Source organism: Hordeum vulgare, chromosome 6H (assembly GCF_904849725.1).
Source record: "Hordeum vulgare subsp. vulgare chromosome 6H, MorexV3_pseudomolecules_assembly, whole genome shotgun sequence".
In the NCBI taxonomy this organism is placed as follows: Eukaryota; Viridiplantae; Streptophyta; class Magnoliopsida; order Poales; family Poaceae; genus Hordeum; species Hordeum vulgare.
Window position 1 is genome coordinate 7,610,507 of NC_058523.1, and position 18,119 is coordinate 7,628,625.

Consider the following 18,119-nt stretch of genomic DNA (forward strand, 5'->3'; position numbering starts at 1 on the left):
GAAGTGTTGGAATCAAAGTCAATGATGATATTGGGCATTTTTTTCAAACTTTCAAGGGTCTCGGGCAGGAGACCCAATGTCTCCCATTCTATTTAACGTAGTCGCCAATATGTTGGCGATTCTAATAGGAAGGGCTAAACAGGAAGGCCAGGTAGGCGGACTTGTGCCACATCTTGTTGACGGTGGCGTGTCCATCCTACAATACACGGATGATATGATACTGTCTTTGGAGCATGATATAGCAAAAGCGAGGAATATGAAGCTTATACTTGCCTATTTGAACAATTGTCTGGCTTAAAAATAAATTTCCATAAGAGGGAGCTGTTTTGCTTTGGGAAAGCCCAAGATGAACAAAACACATATAAGCAATTGTTCGGATGTGAAATGGGGAGCCTACCATTTAGTTATCTAGGCATACCTATTCATCATCGGAAGCTTTCGAATAGGCGAGTGGAAATGTATAGAAGATCGATTTGAGAAAAAGCTAAGTTGCTGGAAGGGCAAACTGCTCTCATATGGAGGTAGACTAATTTTGATCAACTCGGTTCTGATGAGTATGCCCATGTTCCTCCTGTCATTCTTTGAGGTACCTGTAGGGGTACGAAGAATATTGGACTTTTATCGATCTAGATTCTTCTGGCAAACCGATGGAGACAAAAAGAAATACAGGTTAGCCAGATGGGACATTATCTGTAGGCCCAAAGACCAAGGAGGTCTGGGAATTGAGAATCTGGAGGTCAAGAATAGATGTCTGCTAAGTAAGTCGTTGATTAGACTGTCAGTTGAGACAGAAGGAATGTGGGCACAAATTTTGCGTAATAAGTACCTACATTCCAAGACCCTAGCACATGTAAATGTAAGACCCAACGGTTCACCATTCTGGAAGGGATTGATGAAAGTAAGATCAGACTTCTTTCATAGAATTAAAATCATTATTGGAAATGGGGAGGGTACTAGATTCTGGGAGGATTCGTGGTTGGGGAAGACGCCTATAGCCACGCAATATCCAGCTCTATATAATATTGTGCAACGTAAGGATGCGTATGTAGCCACAATCTTACAGTCTACTCCTCTAAATATACAATTCCGAAGGGCATTGATAGGACATCGATGGGCTGATTGGTTACACCTTGTTAGAAGACTCATGGATATACAACTCTCCGACGAACCTGATAGGGTGCGTTGGAAGCTCATGAATAGTGGAGTCTTCACAGTTAAATTGTTGTATCTCGATCTTATTGACACCTTTACTATCCCAAAATCAAAAAATATTTGGAAAGTTAAGGTTCCCTTAAGGATCAAGGTCTTCATGTGGTTTGTGCACAAGAAGGTGATTATAACTAAGGACAACCTGGCTAAACGAAATTGGGGGGGGGGGGTAGTACTAGGTGTTGTTTCTGTGATAACGAGGAAAATATTTCGTACCTCTTTCTCCAATGCCCACTTGCAAGAGTTCTTTGGCAGACGGTTCACGTAGCCTTTAATATTATACCTCCGGACAGTATTGACACGTTATTTGGAACGTGGCTAGATGGAGTACATGCGATTGTTGCTAGGCACATCCGCATTGGAGTTTCTGCACTTTTGTGGGCTATTTGGAACTGTAGAAACGATGTGGTTTTTGACAGACAAACAAATATACATTTTTTGCAGGTACTACACAGAGCTGCGGCATCGAACCGTACCTGGTCATTACTCACTCCCGCAGAAACCAGGGAGCCTTTGATTACTGGGTCTACCCGATGGGAGACGGTAGCGCGGGATATCTTCAATCGGTTTGGATGGCATTCCATTAATAGGATGGATGAGTAGAAATCTAGGCCTATTTTATCGGTTGTGGCACTTTTGTTTTAATTTTCCATCTTACGTTTATTTGTTCGAGATTATGTTGAACCGCATTTTGTTTGCTTGTTTAATAAAGAGACCGTATGCATCATGCTGATGCAGAGGCTGGAGGCAGTCCTCCTTTTCTAAAAAAAGCGCTTGGAATGTGCAAATTTCCATCTATCTCCGTCCAGTACCACTTGTCTATCACCTTTGTAAGCTATTTGTTTCGGACAAAAAGTGTACTATTCCTCTAGCTGATCATAGGTTTATCGTTTTGGCAGCGCACTGTTTACGTTTATCTATGTTTTGACCTAGACATCCATGCGTATCCTAGACATTGGGAATGAATAATTAGTCTTTGGTTGTTCTTGCGTCACATGTATTTATATATTATACACATTAGAAGTAATTGGTCGAGTTTTTTTAGCAGAGTACAATCAAAGTCACTCACAAACACAAGCATACAACCATCCTTATGAACGCACACACGTAAACCAATCCCTATGAGCACATTCGATAGACTAAGCTAACACATCATCTTGAGATTGACGAAGTCACCATAAACACCTTCGTAGTTGATGGTAACGTCTCATTTCACTGAATGCATATCGCCGAAATACCTGAAATAAATCCAGGGAAAAAACGAACAGAAATGTCTCTGATGAGCATTGAATGTTGTTGTCCTCCTAACCGTCCAACCATAGGCATATGCCCTCCTTGCCAGCCCCCGTGGTCCAGCACCCCTCACGTCTAGGGCGAGACCTTGTGGCTTGCACCAGACCGATGCATCACGGCTCCGGCGAGAACTCGCGACTTGCAGCAGGCTGGCTCCTCGCGTCTCCGTCTAGACCACGTCGCACAGTGGTCTCGCCCCAGTTCTAACGCAGTAGCTCGCCTCCCGTAGGTTCTATGGCCATCGCATCCAGCCGCCCCACGACATCATTTTCGTTGGAATGAGTCATGGTCACTGTCATCGGATGCGGTTCCATCATGGTGGCAAAAAATCTCAGCGGTAGAAGCTTTTGCGTTATCGGTTGTAACAAATGATGACATCCGCTGTCGTTACCGCAGAAAACAAACCAGATGATGATGCAGTAAAATCACATGCTGGTTCCAGCTCTGGATTTGCTGGGTGTAACAAAATCGGAATATGCTTCTAGCTCTGGCTTCTTCATGAAACAAATCGCTTGATGCAAGCTACCTCATGGTCACTACTTTCACTGGTCATCGTGGTATCAAAAAATCTCGGCAGTACAACCTTTTCTATTGTCCGTTGCAACAAATGAGGACGTCCTTGTCCTTGTTGTCGTCGTAGAAAACAAACCAGGCGATGCTGCAAAATCACATGCTGGTTGCAACTAAGGATTTGCCGGTTGTAGGAAAACGTAATAAAGGTTGCAACTTTGCTCTATGCAGTTGCAGAGAGAAAGCACCGGCATTGTCTTCTCTTGCAGCACCGGCGACCACGGTTGTAGCAAAGCGCGCCGCCGGTTGCATCATTTGCCCTGGCCGGTTGCAGGTCCGGCACACCCGAGCCCGGTACGAAGAGGTGGAGAGTGTACGCAAGCGTCAAGACAATGGCGGCGAGTGGCATTGGGGCTTGCAGTATCGGCAATATGAATGGCGGAAAAATTCATGTCCGCGGCCGCACAGCACCAGCAAAGTTTCCCATTTGCAGCCCCCCCCCCCCCCCCCCCCTCCTGAACAAGGCATCCGGCAGCAACTCCATTGGCATGCCAGGTCCTACGTACTCAAGCATGCACAAAGTGCTTCCAAACCGCCACTTTTACCAACCTTAGCAGTGCATACACGAAGTGGCTAACCTCGCCTAGCCAAAAACAAAACAAGCGTAGACCTACATCTCAGGCGTTCTGCAAACTTTCTAACGTCCGACTCCGTCAAAAAGAAGTTTCTAACGTTTCACAATATAAGTATACAACACGATTTCTGCACAGAACAATAAAACAGAGCAGCTACCGTTGGGCTGAGAATGAAGTTATTATCACAGTCAACTTTTTGAATTGTTCTTATACTGTATTTTGCTAAAAAAATGCTTACACACACGATTTAAAAATGTCCAATGTGTGTAGAAATATTGTAGTCTCTTTTTTTCATAGTTATAAAAGAGTAAACCTCGTATGGATCGATTCCAATGTCATAATAATACATATAAGCGATCAGTGACCAATATAACAATTTTGTGTAGAGAGTGTCATCACCAATACTCGCGGTATTTTTCTTCATCTTTTTTTTTTTTACTTTTTAAAATGTGTATTTAGACGTGCATCTACACCTATGAGTCAAGCTGAATTTCTCATCTGTTTACAACTTTTTTAATGTTTATTAGTGCAGTAATGTTAGTGCCCGTAATAGTTTGGCCTTGGTTGGCAAAAACATTCACATACTTCTCCGTCCTAGTTTCTAATCCCTGCTTGTATATTGGATTAACCTTGGGCTATCAATTTTGCGTTGGAAAACATAAGTGATATGGCACCAAAAATTATAATGTTGGTTTTGTATTCGAAAGAAATTTATAATGGTACTATATATCTTTACTACATAGAACTCATATTTCATAGTTATATGGTTATATGGTCATAGAAATTTATAGTATTCGAAAGAAATATGAGGGCGCAATAAATCAGGACGGGGAACTACATACATGTGTAAAGTTTGCAAAATATTGTAAAATGTTATTGTCTTATTTTACTCTCGTCCATTTACCTCCCAACAACACATGTATTTTGATCAACATGTTTGTAATCAACCTTCTCAAAATTTGCATAGTGGTACATGAATAATAAACTGTATTTTCAAGTAAAAACATTGTCATTTCTATTTTTATCCAACATATATTTTTAATATCATGATCTAGAACATTCGTAATGTATTCATATAATGAAGAACTGTCAAAATTACTGCATGTATAAATTAGCATGTTAAAACTAAAAAGAACAAATGTTGTTCAAGGAATATAGCATTTAACTAAAACGTAATTCACAAATGTTGGAGATTTATACTCAATCGGTTAGGTGATTTGACGATGGAATCAGCTTAAGTAGGTTCAAATTCCAGACTTGACAAGAGTGCTATTATTTTCAAGGAATTGGTTTAACATTTTGGCGCTATTATTCTCTCAGGACACCTACAACGACTTTAACAATCTGAAGATTTACTCTCTCATACGTGCTCATCAGGTATGGTGTGCGTGCTAGTGCTGAAAAAGTGCCTAAATTATTCTTTCACTTGAAGTCGTAAGTTTTGGAAAATATCGAATCTGAACTCGTCATGTTTGTATATTCTTCATATGAAGTTACGACCGAGTCGCCAAACAGTTAAGAAAAATGCAACGAGTCAATGAAGAGGAAAAATTCAAATCAGACCGGCGGCGCGCCTCAATCGGCCACCGTCCAAACCATGTCACCCTGGAAGATCCAATGGCACACCTCCATCTCACCCGGCTTCCCGCCAAGCGCGGCGAACGCGCCATGACCGGGGCTCCACTCCGATGTATCGAGGTGGCAGATGGCCACGCCGCGGTTGATCCTCCGGCCGGAGTCAACGGCCAGGATCTCGGCCTCGTACACCCGCACGCTCGGCACCGAGTGGCAGTAGTACACCAGGTACGGGAACATGCTCTGGTGGCACGACACGGACCGCGTCGCGTGCCCGCCGGCGACACCGGCCACCCTGCCGACCCTGATGTCGCCGCCGCTGCCCGCCGCAGACTCCGTGCTCCGCACGGCCACGTTGTCCCCCAGCATCTCCACGGCGAAGTCCAGCATGTCCTCGGCCGATGTCGCGCACCGCTTGGTCTCGCCCCGGCTAGGCGGGCGCGCGCACTCGTCCACCGTGGACGCCACCACCTGCCTCATCGCGTTGCCCGGCGGCGCCCCGAATAGCGCCGACACGGCGCCCGCCTCGAACGGGATCTTGGTGGCGATGTCCCTCGGCAGGAAGGCCCGTGGCGGCATCTTGTCGGTGATGTCCGGCATTGGCATCCGGTTGCCGGTGATGAGGTCTCGCTCGCGGAAGAACTTCCCCGGCTCCGGCGACCATCTTGGAGTACCGGTGAGGGAGAGGGGGAGGGAGAGGTTGGCTGCTAGCTTGGACACCTCCATCCTTGACATGTTTTGGTACTCCTTGAACTCGACGCCCTCGTTGGAGTAGGCCTTGAAGGTGGTGTTGTCGCCGGTGTAGTGCGTGAACCCGATGCGGTGGTTGGGGTTGGAGCCCTGCCCGTACCCCTTGAACGCCACGCTCCCGGGGTTCACCGACTTGCCGTAGCTCTGGAAGTCGGCGGTGGCGCCGTTGGCGTCGTTGGCGTAGGACGTGAAGCTGTCGTCGCCGACGTTGGCGTTGTCCCTGTACCCCTTGAAGTCGTCGGCGCCGCCGTTGCTGCCGGAGGAGTAGCTCCGGAAGCTGTTTTCTGGGGTGTTCCCGTTGAGGCCGTAGGAGTCGAAGGTGTCGGTGGCGCTGTTGGCCTTGTCGCCGTAGTTGATGAAGCCGGACATGATGGAGTTGGAGTGGTTGCCGTAGGCCTTGAAGGACTCGCCGGCGCTGTTGGCGGCCCTGCCGTACCCGGTGAAGCTCTCCACCCCCGAGTTGGCGTCCTGCGTGTACGTCGAGAAGTCCCGGGAGCGGCCGTTCCCGGCGACGTCGTAGTTGGCGAAGGTCACGGCGACCGTGTTCGTCTCGCCGTCGTACTCGGCGAACTCGCCGGTGCCTCCGGTGGCGCCGGCAGTGTAGGAGTTGAAGCTCGCGGTGCCGACGTTGCCCAGGGCCTCGTACGTCGCGAAGGAGTCGTTCCGGCCCAGCGAGCCCTTGCCGTACCGGTGGAAGGAGTCGACGGGGTTGATCTGGCCTCGGGAGTAGACCGCGAACGCGTCGGCGCCGCCGCCGCCGCTGTTGCCGTAGCTGCTGAAGTTGCCGTTGGCGTAGTTCTTGAAGGGCGCGGTGGAGTTGGAGGCAGGCGAGCCGGACGCGTCCCCGGCCTTGGACGGTCCCGATCCCGACCAGATGATCCCGGAGGTGGAGGGGCAGATGATGGACGCGGCGGTGCAGAAGGCGGGCAGGCGCGAGCCGAGCTGGCCGGCGGCCGCCAGGTTGGAGAAGGCGACGGCGTCGGGCGCGGAGAGCGGGGAGAGCTTGGCGAAGAAGAAGGCCGGGTGGAGGCGGCTGCCGTGCACCTTCCGGTTCCAGTACCGGATGAAGGCCGCCTTCGCCGTGAACGGGTTGATGACCGGCACCGACAACGGCGGCGACAGCGACAGCCGCGGCGATGGCGAGAGCGGCGCCGCATCGTAGGAGGAAGGCGAGCTCCGCGGCAGGGCGTATGGCGGTGGGAGGAAACGCAGCAGCGGGGAAGGGGACGGGGAGAGGACATCGGAGGACAGCGAAGACCGCGGCAGCCCACGTGGGGTTGGGAAACGCGGCCGTGGATCATAGAGCTGCGACGGCCGTGGATCATACGCCGGAGAAGACGAGGGAGAGCCGACGGTGGCCCGTGGAAACCACCGTGGCGTCAAGGGACGCGGCGCCGGAGAAGGGTAGGGTGAGACGTCAATGTACGTCGGCGAGGAACGTGGCAGGCGGGAGAGGAGGAGCAGGATGGTGGTGACGAGGAAGAGGTGGGTGCGGCGAGGGTGCGCCATTGCTGGCTGGGAAGTTGGGTATACGTACGCAGCAGAGAGATGGGATTTATTTATATTTATTGGATGAGGAGGAGCGCCATTGCTGGAGTTTGGAGGAGTGGAAATACGCATGCGCATGCGCAGGGCGTTGGAAAATTAGAGGAGATGTTGTTCGATCGCTGGTCGTCGGATTGACCCAACCTAATTCCTAACTGTCCAATTATTTTTCTGAATCAACACGTCTTGTTCTATTGCTCTGGGTTGTGGCAAAATTAGCATGAATGTACTATTTTTCCAACACAACTAGCAGACACAATTTTCACTAGTACCATAACTAGCATTGGTGGTGTGGCATGCATGCCTGGCCAATAAATCTCGTTTGTTTACTCAAAATATGTGTTTTATTAAACAAAATATACGTCTAGACAGATCAAATGGATCGACGAGATTATATGAACGCTTGCGTCTGTACTGTGTTAAAAAAAGTTGGACACCCCGGTCCAATTTGGATGGACGTGGCCAGGAAAAATATGTGTCTGTTTGCGTAGGCTACTTAGAGTTAGCCCAAACCCTCAGGATGTAATCCTTAGTAGCACCAAAGAAGTGCAGCGTGTGCCGCTACTACGAATCAGCCGAACAATTTCTTAGGGAAATCATCCGCCTACGCACCCATCCTGTCCATCCCTCGCAGTAGTTGGATTCGTAATGAAGAAACAACATGAGTCGTTGCGGAAGCACCGTCGCCCGACTTTGCAAGCAGGACCGCTCCCCCTCGATGGCGGAGATGGGCGTTGGACATCAATGGCAGCACCGCGATGCGCCATTGAAGTGCCAGCAGCGGCGGTGCTCCAAGGCAGCTCCGGCCATGCGCCCTTGCAGCGTCAACATCGACGCATCGGTGCATCAGTGCAGCTCCAGCTATGAGTCATTGCAGCATCAACACCGACACACGATGCTCCAATGCATCGCCGGCAGCCTGTCGCAACTCCGTCCATGCTTCAATGCAGCCATTACACGGGCACGCGGTGCTCTAATGCAACAACGATGACGAGCGGCGAAGCTTCATTGCAGCACGCGTGCCCCTGGCAAAGCTTCATTGCAAAAGCAGCCCCCCCCCCCCCCCCCCCCCCCGCGCGTGAAGCTCCATCAACAGTGATGGGTGTTGTAACACATCGCGTGATGACAATGAGCAAAGTTGAGATGCAGCCCCAACGGCCATGACGGATGCTACGATGCAACGTTGGGGGCGATGGTTATTGGGAGGGAAGGGAGAGAAGAGGGAGACACTCCCGAGGAAGGTGTTGGAAATATGCCCTAGAGGCAATAATAAATTAGTTATTATTATATTTCTTAGTTCATGATAATCGTTTATTATCCATGCTATAATTGTATTGATTGGAAACACAATACTTGTGTGGATACATAGACAAAACACTGTCCCTAGTAAGCCTCTAGTTGACTAGCTCGTTGATCAAAGATGGTCAAGGTTTCCTGGCCATAGGCAAGTGTTGTCACTTGATAACGGGATCACATCATTAGGAGAATCATGTGATGGACTAGACCCAAACTAATAGACGTAGCATGTTGATCGTGTCATTTTGTTGCTACTGTTTTCTGCGTGTCAAGTATTTGTTCCTATGACCATGAGATCATATAACTCACGGACACCGGAGGAATGCTTTGTGTGTATCAAACGTCGCAACGTAACTGGGTGACTATAAAGATGCTCTACAGGTATCTCCGAAGGTGTTCGTTGAGTTAGTATGGATCGAGACTGGGATTTGTCACTCCGTGTGACGGAGAGGTATCTCGGGGCCCACTCGGTAATACAACATCACACACAAGCCTTGCAAGCAATGTGACTTAGTGTAAGTTACGGGATCTTGTATTACGGAACGAGTAAAGAGACTTGCTGGTAAACGAGATTGAAATAGGTGTGTGGATACTGACGATCGAATCTCGGGCAAGTAACATACCGAAGGACAAAGGGAATGACATACGGGATTATATGAATCCTTGGCACTGAGGTTCAAACGATAAGATCTTCGTAGAATATGTAGGATCCAATATGGGCATCCAGGTCCCGCTATTGGATATTGACCGAGGAGTCTCTCGGGTCATGTCTACATAGTTCTCGAACCCGCAGGGTCTGCACACTTAAGGTTCGACGTTGTTTTATGCGTATTTGAGTTATATGGTTGGTTACCGAATGTTGTTCGGAGTCCCGGATGAGATCACGGACGTCACGAGGGTTTCCGGAATGGTCCGGAAACGAAGATTGATATATAGGATGACCTCATTTGGTTACCGGAAGTTTTTCGTGCATTACCGGAAAAGTTTCGGGCTCATCGGTAGTGTACCGGGAGTGTCGGGAGGGGTGCCGGGGACCATCGGGAGGGGTGTCACGCCCCAAGGGGTCTCATGGGCTATGGGAAGAGATAAACCAGCCCCTAGTGGGCTGGAATAAGTTCCCACTAAGGCCCATAAGGTTTGAGAAGGAAAAAACACAAGGTGGAAAGAGTTTCCAAGTGGGAAGGTGGAATCCTACTCCAAGTAGGATTGGAGTAGGACTCCTCCACCTCCAATTTCGGCCAAACCTTTAGGTTTTGAGGCTGCCTCCTCCCCTCCCTCCCACCTATATATACGGAGGTTTTAGGGCTGATTTGAGACGACTTTCTCACGGCTGCCCGACCACATACCTCCATAGTTTTTCCTCTAGATCGCGTTTCTGCGGAGCTCGGGCGGAGCCCTGCTGAGACAAGATCATCACCAACCTCCGGAGCGCCGTCACGCTGCCGGAGAACTCTTCTACCTCTCCGTCTCTCTTGCTGGATCAAGAAGGCCGAGATCATCGTCGAGCTGTACGTGTGCTGAACGCGGAGGTGCCGTCCGTTCGGTACTAGATCGTGGGACTGATCGCGGGATTGTTCGCGGGGCGGATCGAGGGACGTGAGGACGTTCCACTACATCAACCGCGTTCTCTAACGCTTCTGCTGTACGGTCTACAAGGGTACATAGATCACTCATCCCCTCTCGTAGATGGACATCACCATGATAGGTCTTCGTGCGCGTAGGAAATTTTTTGTTTCCCATGCGACGTTCCCTAACAGTGGCATCATGAGCTAGGTTCATGCGTAGATGTCTTCTCGAGTAGAACACAAAAGGTTTTGTGGGCGGTGATGTGCGTTTTGCTGCCCTCCTTAGTCTTTTCTTGATTCCGCGGTATTGTTGGATTGAAGCGGCTTGGACCGACATTACTCGTACGCTTACGAGAGACTGGTTTCATCGTTACGAGTAACCCCCTTTGCTCAAAGATGACTGGCAAGTGACGGTTTCTCCAACTTTAGTTGAATCGGATTTGACCGAGGAGGTCCTTGGATGAGGTTAAATAGCAACTCATATATCTCCGTTGTGGTGTTTGCGTAAGTAAGATGCGATCCTACTAGATACCCTTGGTCACCACGTAAAACATGCAACAACAAAATTAGAGGACGTCTAACTTGTTTTTGCAGGGTATGATTGTGATGTGATATGGCCAACGATGTGATGTGATATATTGGATGTATGAGATGATCATGTTGTAATAGAAATATCGACTTGCATGTCGATGGTACGACAACCGGCAGGAGCCATAGGGTTGTCTTTATACTAACGTTTGTGCTTGCAGATGCGTTTACTATTTTGCTAGGATGTAGCTTTAGTAGTAATAGCATAAGTAGCACGACAACCCCGATGGCAACACGTTGATGGATGATCATGGTGTGGCGCCGGTGACAAGAAGATCGTGCCGGTGCTTTGGTGATGGAGATCAAGAAGCACGTGATGATGGCCATATCATGTCACTTATGAATTGCATGTGATGTTAATCCTTTTATGCACCTTATTTTGCTTAGAACGACGGTAGCATTATGAGGTGATCTCTCACTAAAATTTCAAGACGAAATTGTGTTCTCCCCGACTGTGCACCGTTGCGACAGTTCTTCGTTTCGAGACACCACGTGATGATCGGGTGTGATAGACTCAACGTTCACATACAACGGGTGCAAAACAGTTGCACACGCGGAACACTCGGGTTAAGCTTGACGAGCCTAGCATGTGCAGACATGGCCTCGGAACACATGAGACCGAAAGGTCGAACATGAATCGTATAGTTGATATGATTAGCATAGAGATGCTTACCACTGAAACTATTCTCGACTCACGTGATGATCGGACTTGAGATAGTGGATTTGGATCATGTACCATTCAAATGACTAGAGAGATGTACTTTTTGAGTGGGAGTTCTTAAGTAATATGATTAATTAAACTAATTGTCATGAACATAGTCTAATGGTCTTTGCGAATTACGATGTAGCTTGCGCTATGGCTCTACTGTTTTTTATATGTTCCTAGAGAAAATTTAGTTGAAAATTGATAGTAGCAAACTTTGCAGACTGGGTCTGTAAAACCGAGGATTGTCCTCGTTGCTGCACAGAAGGATTATGTCCTTAATGCACCACTCAGTGTGCTGCACCTCGAGCGTCGTCTGTGGATGCTATGAACATCCGACATACACGTTTCTGATGACTACATGATAGTTCAGTGCAAAATACTTAATGGCTTAGAAGCAAGGCGCCGAAAACGTTGTAAAACGTCACGGAACATAAGTGATGTTCTAAAGAGATGAAATTGTGATTTCATGCTTGTGCCCTTGTTAAGAGGTACGAGACCTCTGACAAGATTCTTTGTCCACAAAGTAAAGGAGAAAGGCTCAATCGTTGAGCGTGTGCTCAGATTGTCTGAGTACGACAATCGCTTGAATCAAGTGGGAGTTAATCTTCCAGATGAGATAGTGATAGTTCTCCAAAGTCACTGCCACCAAGCTGTGAGAGCTTCGTGATGAACTATAACATATCAAGGATACATACAATGATCCTTGAGCGATTCACGATGTTTGACACTGCGAAAGTAGAAATCAAGAAGGAGCATCAATAGTTGATGGTTTGTAAAACCACTAAGTTTCAAGAAAGGCAAGGGCTAGAAGGGATACTTCGTGAAACGGCAAAACAGTTGCTGCACTAATGAAGAGACCCAAGATTAAACCCAAACCCGAGACTAAGTGCTTCTGTAATGAGGGGAACAATCACTGAGGCGGAGCAACTCAAGATACTTGGTAGATAAGAAGGCTGGCAAAAGTAAAGAGAAGTATATTTGATATACATAATGTTGATGTGTACTTTACTAGTACTCCTAGTAGCACAAGGGTATTGGATACCGGTTCGGTTGCTAAGTGATTAGTAACGCGAAATGAAAGCTACGACATAAACGGAGACTAGCTAAAGGCGAGGTGACGATACGTGTTGGAAGTGTTTCCAAGGTTGATATGATCAAACGTCGCACGCTCCCTCTACCATCGGGATTGGTGTTGAACCTAAATAATTGTTATTTGGTGCTTGCGTTAAGGCATGAACATGATTGGATCGTGTTTATTGCAATACGATTATTCATTCAAAGAGAATAATGGTTACTCTATTTGTTTGAATAAACACCTTCAATGGTTTATTGAATCTCGATTGTAGTGTTACACATTGGTGCCAAAAGATACGAGTTAATGATGATAGTACCACTTACTTGTGGCACTGCCGCTTGAGTCATGTTAGTATAAATTGCATGAAGAGGCTCCATGCTAATGGATCTTTGTACTCACCTGATTTCGAATCACTAGTGACATGCAAATTATACCACATGAGCAAGGCCTTGTTGTCATTGAGATGAAACAAGATAGTAACTTGTTGGAAGTGATACATTTTGATGTATGCAGTCCAATGGGTGCTGAGGCAAGTAGTGGATATCATTATGTTCTTACTTCAATGATGATTTGAGTAGATACTAGAGTATTTACTTAATGAATCACAAGTCTGAGATATTGAAAAGTTCAATTCTGTTTCGGAGTGAAGTTCATCGTAACAAGAGGATAAACTGTCTACGATATGATCATAGAAATGAATATCTGAGTTACGAGTTTTTGGTACACAGTTAAGACAATGTGGAAGTTGTTTCACAGTTCATGCCACCTGGAACATCATAGTGTGATGATGTGTCTGAACGTCATAGCCACGCACTATTTAGTATGGTGCATGCTGTGATGTCTCTTATCGAATTACCACTATCGGTTATGGGTTATGCATTAGAGACAACCACATTCACTTTAAATAGGGCACCGCGTATTTCCGTTGAGATGACACAGTATAGACTGAGGTTTAGAGAAATCTAAACTGTCGTTTCTTGAAAGTTTGGGGCTTCGACACTTATGTGAAAAGGTTTCAGTCTGATAAGCTCGAACCCAAAGCGGATAAATGCATCTTCATAGGATATCCAAAACAGTTGGGTAAATCTCCTATCTCAGATCCGAAAGCAAAGTGTTTGTTTCTAGAAACGGATCCTTTCTCGAGGAAAGGTTTCTCTCGAAAGAATTGAGTGGGAGGGTAGTAGAACTTGATGAGGTTATTGAACCATCACTTCAACCAGTGTGTAGCAGGGCATAGGAAGTTGTTCCTGTGGCGCCTACACCAATTGAAGTGGAAGCTGATGATGGTGATCATTGAGCTTCGAATCAAGTTACTACAAAACTCGTAGGTCGACAAGGTCGCGTACTGCTGCAGAGTAGTACGGTAACCCTGTCTTGGAGGTCATGTTGTTGAGCAACAGTGAACCTACGAGTTATGGAGAAAGAGATGGTGGGCCCAGATTCCGACAAATGGCTGGAAGCCATGAAATCCGAGAGAGGATCCATGTATGAAAACAAAGTGTAGACTTTGAAAGAACTACTTGATGGTCATAAGACTATTGAGTAAAGATGGATCTTTAAAAGAAGACAGACGATGATGGTGATAAGTCACTATTAAGAAAAGCTCGACTTGTCGCAAAGATGTTTTCGATAAGATCAAACAGTTGACTATGATGAGACTTTCTCACTCGTAGCGATGCTAAAAGTCTGTTAGAATTATGTTAGTTGTTGATGCATTATTTATGAAATATTGCACGTAGGATGTCAAAACATTGTTTTCTCGACGGTTTCCTTGAGCAAACATTGTATGTGATACAACCAGAAGGTTTTGTCGATCCTAAAGATACTAGCAAGTATGCAAGCTCCAGTGATCCTTCAATGGACTGGTGCAAGCATCTCGGAGTTGGAATATACACTTTGATGAGATGATCAAAGATTTTGGGTTTGTACAAGGTTTATGAGAAACTTGTATTTCCAAAGAAGTGAGTGGGAGCACTATAGAATTTCTGATAGGTATATGTGGTTGACATATTGTGGATCAGAAGTAATGTAGAATTTCTGTAAAGCATACAAGGTTGTTTGAAAGAAGTTTTCAAAGGAGTACCTGGATTACGCTACTTGAACGTTGAGCATCAAAGATCTATGGAGATAGATCGAAAGCGCTTAATAGAAGTTTCAACAAGATGCATGCCTTGACAAGTTTTGAAAGAGTTCAAAATAGACCAGCAAAGAAGGAGTTCTTGGTTGCGTTGTGAGGTGTGAATTTGAGTAAGACTCAAAACCCGACCACGGCAGAATAAAGAGAATAGACGAAGGTCGTCTTCTATGCCTTAGCCGTAGAATCTAAAGTATGCCATGCTGTGTACCGCACCTGAATTGTGCCTTGACTCAAAGTATGTTGAGAGGTACAGAGAGTGATCCATGATTGAATCACTAGCAGCGGTCGAAATTTATCCTTAGTAACTAATGGACTAAGGAATTTTTTCTTGATTATGGAGGTGGTTAAAGAGTTTGTCGTAAAGGGTTACGTCAATGCAAGCTTTGACACTAATCCGGATAACTATGAGTAGTGAAACGGATTCGTATAGTAGAGTAGATATTTGGAGCATTTCCGAATAGCACGTAGTAGCAGCATCTATAAGATGACATAAAGATTTGTAAAGAACGCACGAATCTGAAAGTTTCAGAACCGTTGATTAAAACCTCTCTCACGAGCAAGACATGATCAGACCCCATAACTATATGGGTGTTGGATTCGTTGGAATCACATGGTGATGTGAACTAGATTATTGACTCTAGTGCAAGTGGGAGACTGTTGGAAATATGCCCTAGAGGCAATAATAAATTAGTTATTATTATATTTCTTAGTTCATGATAATCGTTTATTATCCATGCTATAATTGTATTGATTGGAAACACAATACTTGTGTGGATACATAGACAAAACACTGTCCCTAGTAAGCCTCTAGTTGACTAGCTCGTTAATCAAAGATGGTCAAGGTTTCCTGGCCATAGGCAAGTGTTGTCACTTGATAACGGGATCACATCATTAGGAGAATCATGTGATGGACTAGACCCAAACTAATAGACGTAGCATGTTGATCGTGTCATTTTGTTGCTACTGTTTTCTGCGTGTCAAGTATTTATTCCTATGACCATGAGATCATATAACTCACTGACACCGGAGGAATGCTTTGTGTGTATCAAACGTCGCAACGTAACTGGGTAACTATAAAGATGCTCTACAGGTATCTCCGAAGGTGTTAGTTGAGTTAATATGGATCAAGACTGGGATTTGTCACTCCGTGTGAACGGAGAGGTATCTCGGGGCCCACTCGGTAATACAACATCACACACAAGCCTTGCAAGCAATGTAACTTAGTGTAAGTTGCGGGATCTTGTATTACGGAACGAGTAAAGAGACTTGCCAGTAAACGAGATTGAAATAGGTATACGGATACTGACGATCGAATCTCGGGCAAGTAACATACCGAAGGACAAAGGGAATGACATACGGGATTATATGAATCCTTGGCACTGAGGTTCAAACGATAAGATCTTCGTAGAATATGTAGGATCCAATATGGGCATCCAGGTCCCGCTATTGGATATTGACCGAGGAGTCTCTCGGGTCATGTCTACATAGTTCTCGAACCCGCAGGGTCTGCACACTTAAGGTTCGACGTTGTTTTATGCGTATTTGAGTTATATGGTTGGTTATCGAATGTTGTTCGGAGTCCCGGATGAGATCACGGACGTCACGAGGGTTTCCGGAATGGTCCGGAAACGAAGATTGATATATAGGATGACCTCATTTGGTTACCGGAAGGTTTTCGTGCATTACCGGAAAAGTTTCGGGCTCATCGGTAGTGTACCGGGAGTGCCGGGAGGGGTGCCGGGGACCATCGGGAGGGGTGTCACGCCCCAAGGGGTCTCATGGGCTATGGGAAGAGATAAACCAGCCCCTAGTGGGCTGGAATAAGTTCCCACTAAGGCCCATAAGGTTTGAGAAGGAAAAAACACAAGGTGGAAAGAGTTTCCAAGTGGGAAGGTGGAATCCTACTCCAAGTAGGATTGGAGTAGGACTCCTCCACCTCCAATTTCGGCCAAACCTTTAGGTTTTGAGGCTGCCTCCTCCCCTCCCTCCCACCTATATATACGGAGGTTTTAGGGCTGATTTGAGACGACTTTCTCACGGCTGCCCGACCACATACCTTCAAAGTTTTTCCTCTAGATCGCGTTTCTGCGGAGCTCGGGCGGAGCCCTGCTGAGACAAGATCATCACCAACCTCCGGAGCGCCGTCACGCTGCCGGAGAACTATTCTACCTCTCCATCTCTCTTGCTGGATCAAGAAGGCCGAGATCATCGTCGAGTTGTACGTGTGCTGAACGCGGAGGTGCCGTCCGTTCGGTACTAGATCGTGGGACTGATCGCGGGATTGTTCGCGGGGCGGATCGAGGGACGTGAGGACGTTCCACTACATCAACCGCGTTCACTAACGCTTCTGCTGTACGATCTACAAGGGTACGTAGATCACTCATCCCCTCTCGTAGATGGACATCACCATGATAGGTCTTCGTGCGCGTAGGAAAATTTTTGTTTCCCTTGCGACGTTCCCCAACAGTGCCGGGGACCATCGGGAGGGGTGTCACGCCCCAAGGGGTCTCATGGGCTATGGGAAGAGATAAACCAGCCCCTAGTGGGCTGGAATAAGTTCCCACTAAGGCCCATAAGGTTTGAGAAGGAAAAAACACAAGGTGGAAAGAGTTTCCAAGTGGGAAGGTGGAATCCTACTCCAAGTAGGATTGGAGTAGGACTCCTCCACCTCCAATTTCGGCCAACCCTTGAGGGTTTGAGGCTGCCTCTTCCCTCCCCCTCCCACCTATATATACGGAGGTATTAGGGCTGATTTTAGAACGACTTTCTCACGGCTGCCCGACCACATACCTCCATAGTTTTTCCTCTAGATCGCGTTTCTGCGGAGCTCGGGCGGAGCCCTGCTGAGACGAGATCATCACCAACCTCCGGAGCGCCGTCACGCTGCCGGAGAACTCTTCTACCTCTCTGTCTCTCTTGCTGGATCAAGAAGGCCGAGATCATCGTCGAGCTGTACGTGTGCTGAACGCGGAGGTGCCGTCCGTTCGGTACTAGATCGTGGGACTGATCGCGGGATTGTTCGCGGGGCGGATCGAGGAACGTGAGGACGTTCCACTACATCAACCGCGTTCTCTAACGCTTCTGCTGTACGGTCTACAAGGGTACGTAGATCACTCATCCCCTCTCGTAGATGGACATCACCATGATAGGTCTTCGTGCGCGTAGGAAATTTTTTGTTTCCCATGCGACGTTCCCCAACATTTGTCACTCCGTGTGACGGAGAGGTATCTCGGGG

At 47.1% G+C, this 18,119-nt stretch overlaps 1 protein-coding gene across 1 annotated transcript; it reads right to left on the reverse strand.

Annotated features, from left to right (window-relative positions):
- Positions 1 to 5,096: 5,096 nt before the first annotated feature.
- On the reverse strand, positions 5,097 to 7,499 carry LOC123404595 (BURP domain-containing protein 14-like). The gene has a single exon (XM_045098533.1). It carries the CDS (start codon positions 7,479 to 7,481, stop codon positions 5,223 to 5,225), a length of 2,259 nt encoding a protein of 752 aa, XP_044954468.1. The 5' UTR covers positions 7,482 to 7,499; the 3' UTR covers positions 5,097 to 5,222.
- Positions 7,500 to 18,119: the final 10,620 nt, after the last annotated feature.

Coding starts and splice junctions, on each gene's coding strand:
- LOC123404595 (XM_045098533.1), bottom strand. CDS start 7,481: ATGGCGCACCCTCGCCGCACCCACCTCTTCCTCGTCACCACCATCCTG.